General features: G+C 42.0%; 1 protein-coding gene and 1 long non-coding RNA gene across 5 annotated transcripts in view; one reads left to right on the forward strand and one right to left on the reverse strand.

Annotated features, from left to right (window-relative positions):
- LOC123577416 overlaps positions 1-13,659 on the reverse strand; it is a 74,721-nt gene that overhangs the window by 19,604 nt on the left and 41,458 nt on the right. For all 3 annotated transcript variants that reach the window (XR_006701832.1, XR_006701830.1, XR_006701831.1), the window contains one exon: positions 11,562-11,617. This is a non-coding gene — a long non-coding RNA (uncharacterized LOC123577416). The remainder of the gene's footprint in view (positions 1-11,561; positions 11,618-13,659) is intronic.
- Positions 12,996-13,659, forward strand: part of VCL (vinculin) — a 110,446-nt gene continuing 109,782 nt past the window's right edge. The window contains exon 1 of one of the 2 annotated variants that reach the window (XM_045439665.1): positions 12,996-13,331. In XM_045439665.1, the coding sequence (XP_045295621.1) occupies positions 13,164-13,331 (168 nt within the window). In that variant the 5' untranslated portion in view covers positions 12,996-13,163. The remainder of the gene's footprint in view (positions 13,332-13,659) is intronic. The other variant, XM_045439664.1, reaches the window with a different exon arrangement.

The raw sequence follows: 13,659 nt of genomic DNA on the forward strand, positions 1-13,659 counted from the left end.
TCTTTAAAGCAGTAAATACTGATAAATATAATCACATAAACAAAAGATCTTTGGGGTCCTCAATAACTTTTAGAAATATACAGAGGTCCTAGGGGTGCCTGGGTGGCTTAGTCGGTTAAGCATCCAACTTCAGCTCAGGTCATGATCTCGTGGTCGGTGAGTCTGAGCCCCGCGACGGGCTCTGTGCTGACAGCTCGGAGCCTGAAGCCTGCCTCAGATTCTGTGTCTCCCTCTCTCTCTGCCCTTCCTCTGCTCATGCTCTATCTCTCTCTGTCTCTCAAAAATAAATAAACAACAACAACAAAAAGAAATATACAGAGGTCCTAAAAAAGAAAAAAGTATATGGAGATCCTGAGATCAAAAAGTTTGAGAATTGCTGGCATATGCAAAAATTAGCCATTCATCAATTTTGTTATGTAGTAGTTTTACTCACAGCGTAATTCTTGGATCTGCAAAAATATTGCTGAAAGAAGTTCTCTGTGCATAAGAATCTAGGAGGACTGAAAGTTCTTTTTTGATGGATTACAAAAACCCATGGGAATGAGGGAGATAGGAAGAACCCATTCTCCACACAGCTAAGAAAACAATGTCCTCTGATTATTCCTTTGCCATTATAAGTAGTTAAAATTTACAAATTAAATGTTGTTTGGAGGGGCATCTGGATGGCTCAGTTGATTGAACATCTGACTCTTGGTTTCAGCTCAGGTCATGATCTCAAGGTTCATGGATTTAGGCCCCATGTTGGGCTCTGCACTGATAGCATGGAGTCTGCTTGGGATTCTCTCTTTCTGCCCCTCCTGTGCTTGTGTGCATACGTGTGCTCTTTCTCTCTCTCTCAAAATAAATAAATAAACTTAAAAAAAAATAAAGGTTGTTTGGAAATGTTTAAAAGATAAGGTTGAGTTTTCAGTCATTTTCAAAAGAACAGCAGGAGAGGCTAATAAGTAAAATATCAGAGTAAGCAGTAGTATAGGAAAGTTGGAAGCAAGAAATATTACTTAAAAAATTTTTTTAAAACATTTATTTATTTTTGAAAGGGAGAGAGACACACACACAGAGTGTGAGTGGGGGAGGGGCAGAGAGAGAGAGGGAGACACACAATCTGAAGCAGGCTCCAGGCTCTGAGCTGTCAGCACAGAGTCCAATATGGGGCTTTTGGATGTTTAACCAACTGAGCCACCCAGGCATCCCAGAAATATTACATTTTAAAAATGGCTTCCACGGGGCACCTGGGTAGCTAAGTCGGTTAAGCATCCAACTTTGACTCAGGTCATGATCTCATGGTTCCTGAGTTCGAGCCCCACATGGGGTTCTCGGCTGTTAGCACAGAGCTTGCTTCAGATCTTCTGTTCCCCCCTCTCTCTCTGCCCCTCCCTCACTTGCATGTGCTGGCGCTTTCTTTCTCTCTCAAAAATAAACATTAAAACAGTTTTTCAAGTGGCTTTCAAGAAAAATGAGTATATATGTGTCCAACCAAAAGACATATATGATTGTTCATAGAAGTTTTATTTATATAATCAAAATGTGGGAAAAAATTAAATTTCCACCAACAGTAGAAAAGATATATTTTGGTATATTTATGAAATAAAATACTATACAACAATAATAAAGAACAGACTATTTCTAGATGTAAGCATATGATGAATCTCACAGATATAACAGTGAGTGGAAGAAGCCAGGAACAAAGAGTGTATCCTGTATGAATTCAATTACATAAATTTCAAGAACAGGTAAAGCTAACTTCTGATGATGATAAAGGTCAGATTAGTGGATATGTTTGTGGAAGGGGCATATTATACATCTATTCCTATGTAAAAAAATACCTGAAATCTTAATGCTGTGAAACAACAAAAATGGTTACTATATCAGAAAAATATCTGTGGGTCAAGGACTTAGGAGTAGCTTATCAGGGTAGTTCTGGTTCAGGGTCTTTCCTCTTATGAGGTTGTAGTCAAGATGTCAACCAACTTGCGGTCATCTGAATGTTATCTTTTAATACCATTTTTACAAAAAAACACAACGGTTTGGAGGCACTTGGCTGGGTTAGTTGGTGGAATGTGTGACTCTTGATCTCAGGGTTGTGTGAGTTTGAGCCCCACTTTTGGCATAAAGATTACTTAAAGAAATAAAAAAAAAAAAGCAGTGGTCTTCCTACATATGTTGCTAGACTGGAAGGTCTGTCTTACTGTTTTGGTGCACTTGGCACAGTCTGGCACAGAGTAGATTCCCTATATCAATGTAGCCTTTTTGGTTGCAAGTGAAAGAAAACCCAAATCAAACTGTTTTAAACCACAAGAGGGATTAATTTGCTCAGTGTGCTGGTTAAATTTGTGTCAACTAGCCTGGGCCATGGGGTGCCTGGATATTTGGTCAAATGTTATTTGGAGTGTTTCTGTGAGAGTGTTCTTGGATGAAACTAACCTTTAAATTGGTAGACTCAGTAAAGCAGATTGCCCTCTAATGTGGGTGGGCCTCATCCAATCAATTGAAGGCCTGAATGAAGCAAAAAGAGTGACCCTCCCCCAAGTAAGAGAGAATTCTTTCTTTCCTCACTAATTCCAACAGGGACATTAGCTTGTTTCCTGCCTTTGGACTAAAAGTGAAACAGGGTTTTTTTTCTGGGCCTTGAGCCTGTCACCCTTTGACAGGAATTACACCATCAACCCTCCTGGTTCTCAGGCCTTCAGACTTAGACTAGAACTAAAACATTCTTCTCCTGAGTCTCAAGATTGCCAATCATCCTGCAGATCTTAGGACTTGTCTTCCTCTATAATGGCATGAGCCAATTCCTTATAATAAATCTCTTTGGTTCCTACTTGCTCTGTTTCTCAAGAGAACCCTGACCAATATATTCAGTAAATGAAAAATCCTGAGGTCAGTCTGGCTTTAGGTGAGGATTGAGTCCAAAATAAAAATTTCACTGAAGACAAATTTCTCTGTCTCTCTCTCACTTCTTGGTGTTGCCTTCAAATTCAAGCTCCTGTGGTGTTCCCCAGAGCTCCAAACTTTTTCCTAATGAAATAAAAATGACTGCAGATGCTTCCTACTTTCATATCATGCCTTGAAGGAAAAAGAAAGCACGTCTTTGGTAGCTCCTACACCTGAGACCTGAGAGTCACTCTTTCTCATGTTGGGCCAAATTGAGTCAAATACTTATTCCTGAACCAAACACTATGAGCAGGTGGATAGACAGTATTGATTGGCCCATGCCTGTCGAGAACTATCCCTGGAGCTACATTCTTGTGTATCAGAAAGGGGCAAGGACTTACATTAGGAAAATGAAAGCTTTACTAGATCTCTTAGCTTAGTTTCATTAAGGCAGAATTTATCACTTGGCTATCCTAGCTGCAGGAGAGCTTGGGTAATTTAGTATGTTTAGCTGGGTTCTGATAGGAGGAAGGATAAATACATTTTAGGTGGACAGCTAGCAGTGTCTTTTATACTAACAATAAAGAGTGGGATTACCATAATTGGTTTAGACAAAGCATAGTTCATCCCTTAGGTTTGGGTAGGGTTCCACCTTCTCTGAGCATTTTTGCTCTTCTGGCAGGTTAGATTTTCCAAATGTCTCCTTAAATGTGACTGATACTTTTACATCAAGGAAGAAATGAGGTTCATGTTCTCTTTCTGAAATCTGGGTGGGCCTATATATGTACGATTCAGGTGGGAGATGATATTTGTGATTTGCACGACTAAGTTAGAAAAGGTGATACAGCTTCTGCCTTGCTCTTGATCTCTTCAGAGATGTGCTTTTTGAAGTACTGAGTCCTATATAAGAAGTCTGGCTACCCTGAAGTAAGCATGTTTGAGAGATAATGGTGGGGGGACCACATAGATATAGAAAGAGATTCTCTCTCTCTCTCTCTTTTCTTTCTTTCTTTTTTTAATTTAATTTTGTCTTAAATTTATTTTTGAAGGAGAGAGAAAGACAGAGCATGAGCGGGGGAGGAGCAGAGAGAGAGGGAGACACAGAATTCAAAGCAGGCTCCAGGCTCTAAGCTGTCAGCACAGAACCCATCGCGGGGCTTGACCTCACAAACCATGAGATCATGACCTGAACCGAAGTCGGAAGTCGGACACTCAACCGACTGAGCCACCCAGGCACCTATCTTTTCTTTCTTTCTTTCTTTCTTTCTTTCTTTCTTTCTTTCTTTCTTTCGAGAGAAGATAGAGCATGAGTGGGAGATGGGTCTAGGGAGGCAGAGAGAATCTTAAGCAGGCTCTACACCCAGCACAGAGCTTGATGAGGGGCTTGATCTCATGATGAGATCATGATCTGAGCCAAAATGAAGAATCCTATGCTTAACCAACTAAGCCACCCAGGTGCCTCGAAATAGAAAGGGATTTTTGAAAGGCTCTACCATGTAAGACCCCACTTTTTCTAATCTTCCCAGTCTAGGCATCAAACATGTGACTGAAGGAGCTTTGGAGATGACCCCAGCTGACTGCAACATTATGAGAGACTCTAAGCTAGAACTTCCCAGCCAAGCCACTTCCAAATTCCTGAGCCATAGAAAACATGAGAGAGAATAAAGGATTATTTTGGGGTAATTTATAATGTTTATTTCTTTTTAAGGAGAGAAAGACAGAGCATGACTGGGGGAGGGGCAGAGAGAGAGGGAGATACCGAATCTGAAATAGGCTTCAGGCTCTCAGCTGTCAGCACAGAGCCCAACATGGGGCTCGAACTCATGAGCCATGAGATCATGACTTGAGCCAAAGCCTGACTCTTAACTGACTGAGCCACCCAGGTGCTCCTGTTTTGGAGTAGTTTATAGACAGCAATAGATAACTAATACACCTCTCCAAACTATGAGATTCTACAAACTAAGGATGAAGGAGAGAATGTCTATTGGGTAGGCAAACAGTAGCATTTGCCCCTCTCATAAGTAAAAATGTGTTAAAACAATAATTCTATGTCTATAAAAATAAAAATACGAGACTATTTTTCAAAGCATTATTTACAATAATGAAAAGTTGGAGACAATTTAAATGTCCAATAAGAAGATGTTTAAATAAAATATGATTCTTGCATACTTTAAAATGGCTATAAACTATAAAAAATAAAGTTTTGGAGAATATTCAATGTCATGAGCACATGTTCTTGATATAATAATGTTGAGGTGAAAATAGCAGGAATAAAAATTGAACACTATACTTTAAAAGGGTAAATTTTATGGTGCGTAAATTATCTCAGTAAAAAATTTGTCTGAGAAAAAAATGAACACACACATAAAAATATATACGGGCAGAGAAAAGCCTGAAAGGTAATATATTAAAATGTTATTAGTAGCTATCTCTGGGAGCTGAAATTTTACGTAATTTTTAATAACCTTCTCTGTAGCTTTCTCACAGAGTAGAAGGTTGAAGTGCAATAAAAAAGTGAGAACACTGGAAAAATGTGAAGCTGAAAATGATTTAAATCCATACTGAATTTTTAAAAAATTGGTGAATAAAGGAAAAGATCAGGATAAGATAGTTCTATTTTTTATTTTTTGAAGAGCCTCCCTCCTGTTTTCCATAATGCCTGTACCAATTTACATTTCCAACAGGGAATAAAGATTCACTTTTCTCCACATCCTTGCCAACACTTACTATTTTTTGACTTTTTGATAATAACCATCCTAACAGATGTGAAGTGATATTTCAACGTGGTTTTGATTTGCATTTCCCTGATGATTAGTGATGTTGAGTGCCTTTCCACATACCTGTTGTCCGCTTAGATATCTTCTTTGGATAATGCAATCCCACTTCTGGTTATAAATCCAAAAGATATGAAATCTACATCTTGAAGAGACATTTGTACTCCAATTTTTTTAAAAAGTAAAAAAAAAAAAAAAAAAAAAGGAAAAAGAAAAGAAAGAAGGGTGATTACCAGGGGGTGGGGGGTAGTGGGAGAAATGGGGAGATGTTTGTCAAGGGTACAAACTTCCAGTTATAAAATGAATAAGTTTTAGAGACCTAACATAAGCATGATAACTATAGTTAATAATAATGTATTGTATAATTCTAAAGGGTAGATTTTAAGTATTCTCACAAGAAAAAATGGTAACTATGTGAATGTGTGAAATAACTTGATTGTAGTAATCATTTCACAGTATGAATATATATAAAAACACTACATTGTATAGCATATATGTCTGTGTGTGTGTGTGTGTGTGTGTGTGTGTGTGTGTGTGCATGTTTTGTTAATTATACCTCAATAAAGTTAAGGGTAACAAAGAAGAAAAGAGAAGAGCCCTGCTGTTTTCAAAGTGATGGGGGAAGTGGTTGTGGTTTTGGGTGGGGGTGGAGGGAGGAGTGTGGTGTACATGTAGCATTTGGGGAAGAAAGGAAGAACTACTGATTGAGCCACTGTGTGGTTCTGATGTGGGGACAGTGTGGGGAAGAGGTTGGTGAGATGGTATAAACAGAGAAGGTACATCTGTGTGAGTTGGGGGATGCAGTGTGTGGCGTGTAAATTGTAGATTTACCAAAGCGGGCGTGAAGTATACTAGAGAGTATTGAGAAGGTATAAGCCAATCCTCATGCCCATAACTGACATAGAGCAGTCCGAAAACTAATTAGGAGGACAGCATAGAAACTAAACTAAACAACTAAATACAGAAGACTTAGATTTTATACCCAGCTCTCTCCCTGATTAAAATTTCCACATATTGTATTCATACTGACAGTTGCTACTATGTCTCAATTTCCCAGTCTGTGTAATAAAAGAGAGCTGTACTTCTTGTTTTTCATGTAACCTGGAGAACTGCTATGGACTTAGAAGAATTTAAAGCTTCCCATACCATGGGGCACTGTGTGAAATAATTGCCATCATCAAAAACTCTACCTCTGGGGCACCAGGATGGCTCAGTCAGTTAAGCGTCCGAGTCTTGATTTCGGCTCAGGTCATGATCTCACAATTCGTGAGTTCAAGCCTCATGTCCAACTCTGCACTGACAGTGTGAAGCCTGCTTATGATTCTCTGTCACTCTGTCTCTGCCTCTCCCCCACCCTCTCTTTCAAGATAAATAAATAAACATTAAAAATAAAACTCTTCCTCAATTATTTTTTTACCGAGAAATGCTAAATTTTTACATATCTTACAATGTACCCTGTCATTAGTGGCCTTCAGACTAATTATATGGCAGAGCGATGTTGAGCCAGCTGCAACCACGAGCAAATGTCACACAGTCCTTAACCTCTGCAGGTTATAATCTTGTGGAAATTTATCTTTTCATTCTTATCTTTGAGCCATGTGAACATTCACTTTAGTCTGAGGACACTAGTCCCCCTCATCCAAAGCTTCAACTTGGGGGCTTTCAGTGATCTACAGTCCACCGTGGTCCCGAAGCAGCTGCTCTTCCTTCTGACAGACATCAGAAGGGCGATAGCAGCCTACACTTCATCACAGCACCTATGTCCTTCACCTCATTTGTCCCATCATGCAGGCATTTTATCATCTTAGAGCATCACAAGAAGAAAGGTGAATATCGCATGGCAAGATATTTTGAGAGAAAGACCATAGTCGCCAACTTTTATTATAGTATATTGTTGTAATTGTCCTCTTTTATTATTAGTTATTGTTGTTAATCTCGTACTATGCTTAATTTATAAATCAAACCTTATCATAGGAGAAAAAACAGTGTATATAGGGTTCGATACCATCTGCAGTTTCAGGTATCCACTGAGGGTCTTAGAATGTACTCTCCTGTGCATAAGGGTAGCTACTATAATTTAATCATGTCCCAGAACATGCTGCCACCTCTAGGTGCCTTCCTAACCAAAATTCTTCCTTTGCAGCTACATTGATTTCACTGTCCCATAAACTCTTTTTTATCCTTAGGTCCTTATCGTGATCTCTTCCTGCTTGGTACATGACAACATGGTCTTCGCCACATTATTTGTGACTTAGTTTCTTAGTCTAATGTAGGCTGTCAATTGACCTTTGTTAATGTTTTTCTCGTGCTGATTTTGTGCTAAGTCCTTTCTATTAAAAAAGGTCCAAAAGATTACTATCCCTATTTTAGAGATGAGAAAACCAAAGCTTTGTAACTTGCCATGTGTCAAATTGGAACAGTGTGGCTAAGTGCCCAGCTATAAATCTGGGGTTCTATTACTGTGGAGAAAGAGCAGAACAAGTATGGGGGACATTTAGCAGTCTCTGTAATAGGAGAGAAATGTAAAGTGGTCATGTAATAAAAGGGCGATTGTGATAAGTTTTAAGAAGGAAAAAGGGTTTGTATAAATAGTTCATGCCAGGGTTTTGTGGTGGGAAGTCATATAGAAAGGACTAGTAGACCTTGGGGGCGCCTGGGTGGCTCAGTCGGTTGAGCGTCCTACTTCGGCTCAGGTCATGATCTCACAGTTCATGGGTTCGAGCCCTGTGTTGGGCTCTGTGCTGACAGTTCAGAGCCTGGAGACTGCTTCAGATTCTGTGTCTCCCTCTCTCTCAGCCCCTCCCCTGCTCACATTCTGTCTGTCTGTCTGTCTCTCTCTCAAAAATAAATAAACATTAAAAAAAAAAAAGAAGTAGACCTTGAAGGTAGGTGCATTAGTATTCTATTGCTACGTAACAAGTTACCTCACAACACTCATGTTCATTTCACAATTGTAAAGGTCACATGTTTGTCCTTCATGGTGTGGCTGGGTTCAGTGTTCATTATCACATTCTGAAATCAAGGTATCCAATGGACTGAGTTCTCATCTGGGGGCTCTGTGGGAAAATCTGTTTCCGAGATCATTCTTCTCCTTCTCCTCCTCCTAATTCTCCTTCTCCAGAGAGACAAAGAACATGAGCATGTTAACAGGGCAGGGGCAGAGTGAGAGAGAGAGAGAGAGAGAGAGAGAGAGAGAATCTTAATCTTAAGCAAGCTCCACACTGGGTGTGGAGGAGGGGCTCAATCCCATGAGCCTGGGATCACACCCTGAGCTGAAGTCAACACTTGGATGCTCAACCAGCTGAGCCACCCAGGCACTCCCCCAAGATCATTCTACCTGTCAGAATTTAGTTCCTTGTAGCTGTGGGAATGAGGTCTACATTTCCCTGTTGTCAGCCAGGGTCTACTTGCAGTTCCTAGAGGCAGCCTGCATTCCTTGACATGTGACCTCCTGCATCTTTAATCTATCCACAGCTTGTTAAATCCTTCCTGTGGTTCTAATCTTTAACTTCCTCATGACCAGCTGAAGCAAACTCTTTGCTTTAAAGGGGCTAATATGGGCACCTGGGAGGATCAGTTGGTTAAGTGTCCAACTCCTTTTTTTTTTTTAATGTTTATTTATTTTTGAGACAGAGAGAGACAGAGCATGAATGGGGGAGGAGCAGAGAGAGAGAGGGAGACACAGAATCCGAAGCAGGCTCCAGGCTCTGAGCTGTCAGCACAGAGCCTTACGCGGGGCTCGAACTCACGGACCGTGAGATCATGACCTGAGCCGAAGTCGGACACTTAACTGACTGAGCCACCCAGGTGCCCCAAGCGTCCAACTCTTGATTTCAGCTCAGGTCATGATCATGGTTCGTGGGATCAAGCCCCGCATCAGGCTCTGCACTGACAGAGCAGAACCTGCTTGGCATTCTCTCTCTTTCCCTCTCTCTCTGCCCCTCCCCTTCTCGTGTTCTCTCTCTCTCTCAAAATAAATAAATAAACTTAGAAAAAAAGGACTGATGTGATTAGGCCAGACTTCCTGGATAATCTCCTTATTTTAAGGTCAACTGTGCTATATAACATCACCATGTAGATAAAATCCATTACTTTTGCAGTTCTGAGGATTACACCAGGGATAGGAAATCTAGGCAGACATCTTAGAATTTTACCTACCACAGTAGATAAGACTTAGACAACCAGAGAGAGGTTTTAGTTGGAAAAGAAATATAGGCAAAAGCTGAAAAGAAAAATTCCACCAGCAATTTTGTGACTGTTGTGACTGCTCCAATCATAGTAACAGCTCCCTTTTCCTGAGGGTCTCCTAGGTGCTTTACACAAATTCATTTAACAATCCTTACATCAGCTCTATAAGGATGGTATCATTCTACTTTTACAAACACAGAAATTCAGGGAGAGAGAAGAAAAGCTACTTGTCAGAGTTCTATCCCAATCGAATTGTGAAGCTGGGATTATGGCTTGAACTCTAGATGACTCCAGCTTTGTGCTCTTTGCACTATTTAACCCACCTTTCTGTGGGTCTGGATGAGGAAGGAGAAGGCAAGGAGGTTGGTCTGAACACAGACTGTGGAGGACGTTGACGTTAACATAGGTTAAAAGTTGCCATGGAGGATTTTGGATGGTGTGCATGAATGTGGGGGAGGAGGTGGACAGACGTGGACATGGATGTGGATGGAGGGGAGCATGTGGCTTGGACATCCCATGTGGTATTTTAGGGAGGTTAATATGGTTAGTCTGGAGTAGCCTGGAGTATAAAATTGGAGACAGGGATGATATATTACAGTTAGAAGTCTATTGCATGATTAAGTCTCTGAGTCTTGCTGCTGATTTGCAGGAAATAGACGGGCCAGAAGAAAGTGTTAAACTACACTTAAGTATATAATTATTAAAGCGGGGGCAGAGTAAGGATTACAGAAAAAAGATCATATGTAATTCCATTGCCCATATATTACTATTACTACGTGAGATAATAAGCAGAGAAAACAGCTTTGGTAGCTGTGGTAGACTAGACAAAAATGTTATTAGTTTTGAAGAGAGGATCCATCAGGCAAGGGAGTTCCTGTGAGCTGTTTAGTAATTAAGAGTTAGTCATGGTCAGACTAACATGGTTACTAGCTGTGTAACTAGGGTCAGGTTCACAGGCCGGGGTGGTTGCACAGGGCCCTGCACTCATAAGAGCTTCACATTTGAGGTGTAATGCTCGTGGGTTATTGTCTTAATTTTTATAGTTTTATCTTTGAGGGGCCTCTGGGTGGCTCAGTCAGTTAAGAGTCTGACTTCGGCTCTGGTCATGATCTCATGGTTTGTGAATTCAAGCCCCATATCGGTTGTCAGCGCAGAGCCCGCTTCTGATCCTCTTTCCTCTTCTTTCTCTGCCCCTCCCCCACTCGTTCTCTCTTTCTTTCTCTCTCTTTCTCAAAAAAAATAAAAAATAAAAAAAAAAAACCCAACTTTATCTTTGAGTTTGTATTTTAGAAGTCCAATGAGACAATGGAGCACACATCGGGGGTTTGGAATCTCCACTTTTGCACGGTCCTGTCTCTCACCACCTCCTGTGGATGGGTTTTAGGCAGCCTGCTCCCCCAACCTCTTGGTCCCCTGCCCCCACTAACCTTTTCTTCCCCACTCCTGTCCAGTGACCACAGCTGGTTTCTGTTCTGCCTTAGGCAGGATTCCATGTGGGCTCCCCATAGCATCTAGGGGTGAGGGATTATGGTGGCCATTCCCAACTCAAGCTATCAGGGCCACAGCATGTTTGAGAGCTGTTAGGTGGCCATGGGTCTCTTTCCCTCCCTTGATCCAGTTACTTAGTGAGTCTCAGTGTTGAGGTAAAGATGTCTTTTGAGGTCACCCATCTGCTGAGGGTTGTGGAGGAAGGCCTATTGGAAGGGAAGATGCCTGGCTTGGTTTCCTTACCTTTCGCTGGTCCTAGGTGAAACTTTAGATGAACGACAGAGCTTCAGTTTCCTTATCTGTAAAATGGGGGAGAATAAAGTAGTATAAACTGCATATACCTCAGTTTGAATAAGGGTTTACACAGTGCCTAGAACTTATAAAGTATAAATAAATGTTAGCTTAAAATAGATATAGAATTCTGTTACCTATAAGGATATGGAAGTAGTAGCCAAACAGTGATGATATTATGAGAAGAAAAAAATGCAGGATTTGGCAACATGCAGAGTAGAAATAGGGGATATATATTACCAGACAAAAATAGCTTCAAAAATTGCACAGGAAAACACACATAGTTTAGCCTCTTGGAAATGTGGGACCTTGAGAAATAGTTTCATTTGACTTGAGGAATGTCAGCTTGGTGGTATTAGTGAAAGTGTTACCTTGGAATGGGAAAGTTTGGGTGAAAGAGAATCAGAGATATATTCACAAGATGTCTTTAATATAAAGTGTGCTGTGAGAGGAATAGGTAATTTGGTTGTATCAAAATGTAAAACTTTTGATAAAACTTTTTCATTTTTACTTCCTTTCTAGGTTTCTGTCCTAGATATTTACACACGTGCACAACACAATGCTGGTCATGCAGAATTGTTTTTTGATACTGACAAACAGAATTTAATCTAAATGTCCACTAGTAGGAAATTGGTTATCTAAATTGTTTGATTTAATGCAATGGAATACCATGCAGCCATTAAAAAAGAATGAAGTTAGACCTATATTTATCAATGATGAAAGATAACCAGGGGATTTTAATTAAGGGGAAAAATATCAAATTCCAGGAAAATGTTTAATCCCACTTACTTAGAAAATATACATGTACAAGAAAATGAATACCCAAAAGTCTAGAAGGCTACACATTAAACTATTAACAGTGAAAATCTCTGAGGAAGGGAGTGGGTGGAGTGTGTGTGTGAATGAATGGGACACTCATGTTACATGTGCATTCCTGTTATATGAATGTTTTACCAAAAGTATTTCCACGTATTACTGAGAGGAAATGGAAAGAGTATTTTGAGGGAATTGTGCGAAGGGAAAAGTTGAGGAGGGGGCGGGGAGACCCTGATCTCTTGAGACTCCAGAGCCGCGGGAGGTGAGGAGACCCCGCCCCGCTGAGGTGATTCTGCAGAGGGGCGGAGCTCTGCAGAGCCCTGGCGGGAGGTGGCTCCTGGGGGCGGGGCTGCTGATTCCAGCCGCACGCTCCGCTCCCACCATGCCCTTATAAGGAGCGCCCGGCGTTAGGGCTCCGGAATCCGGTCGCAATCCCTGCGGCGCAGCCCCAATCCCAGGCCCCTCCCTTGGGAATGGGGGCGGGGCGGGTTCTTGGCGGCGCGGTAGCGAGGGCGGAGCATCTTGAAGTGGGACCAATAGGAGTGGCGGACCCGGTCTGAATGGTGCTGCCATTGGGCGCGGCTACATGAGGGGGCGGGGCGCCCGCGGGGCTGGTTACGCCGAGGGAAGCCCCGACTCCGTAGTTGCTGCTCGCAGTCGGTCTCTTTGCCGGTTCCCGGCCCAGCCGTTCCCAATTCTCTGTAGCCAGCGGTTCGCCGCCTCCTGCTTGCCGCCGCGATGCCGGTGTTTCATACGCGCACGATCGAGAGCATTTTGGAGCCGGTGGCGCAGCAAATCTCCCACCTGGTGATCATGCACGAGGAAGGCGAGGTGGACGGCAAAGCCATCCCTGACCTCACCGCGCCGGTGGCCGCTGTGCAGGCGGCAGTCAGCAACCTTGTCCGGGTGAGCGCGCTAGGCCTGGAGTGGGGAGCGGGGTGAGGAGACATTCCAATGGCTCCCCTTTGCCGGCTTGCTGCCTGTGGCTTTGCGCGTGGGTTCTGCAGCCAGATGGCCGTGGGTTCGAATCCCAATTCCCCCACTCTGTGACCTTGAGCGAGCCCCTATGCTTCTCTGGGCCTCAGTTTCTTCATCCATAAAATGGGGGCAATCATAATAATGCCTGCCTTGCGGGTTTGTTGTGAAGATTCAGCGAGGTGGTATTTGTAAAGTGCCTAGCGCAGCTTGTGACCCACAGTAGGCGCTCAGTAAAGGATAGTTGTTAGGGTGTCTG

Source organism: Leopardus geoffroyi, chromosome D2 (assembly GCF_018350155.1).
Source record: "Leopardus geoffroyi isolate Oge1 chromosome D2, O.geoffroyi_Oge1_pat1.0, whole genome shotgun sequence".
Taxonomy (NCBI): domain Eukaryota; kingdom Metazoa; phylum Chordata; class Mammalia; order Carnivora; family Felidae; genus Leopardus; species Leopardus geoffroyi.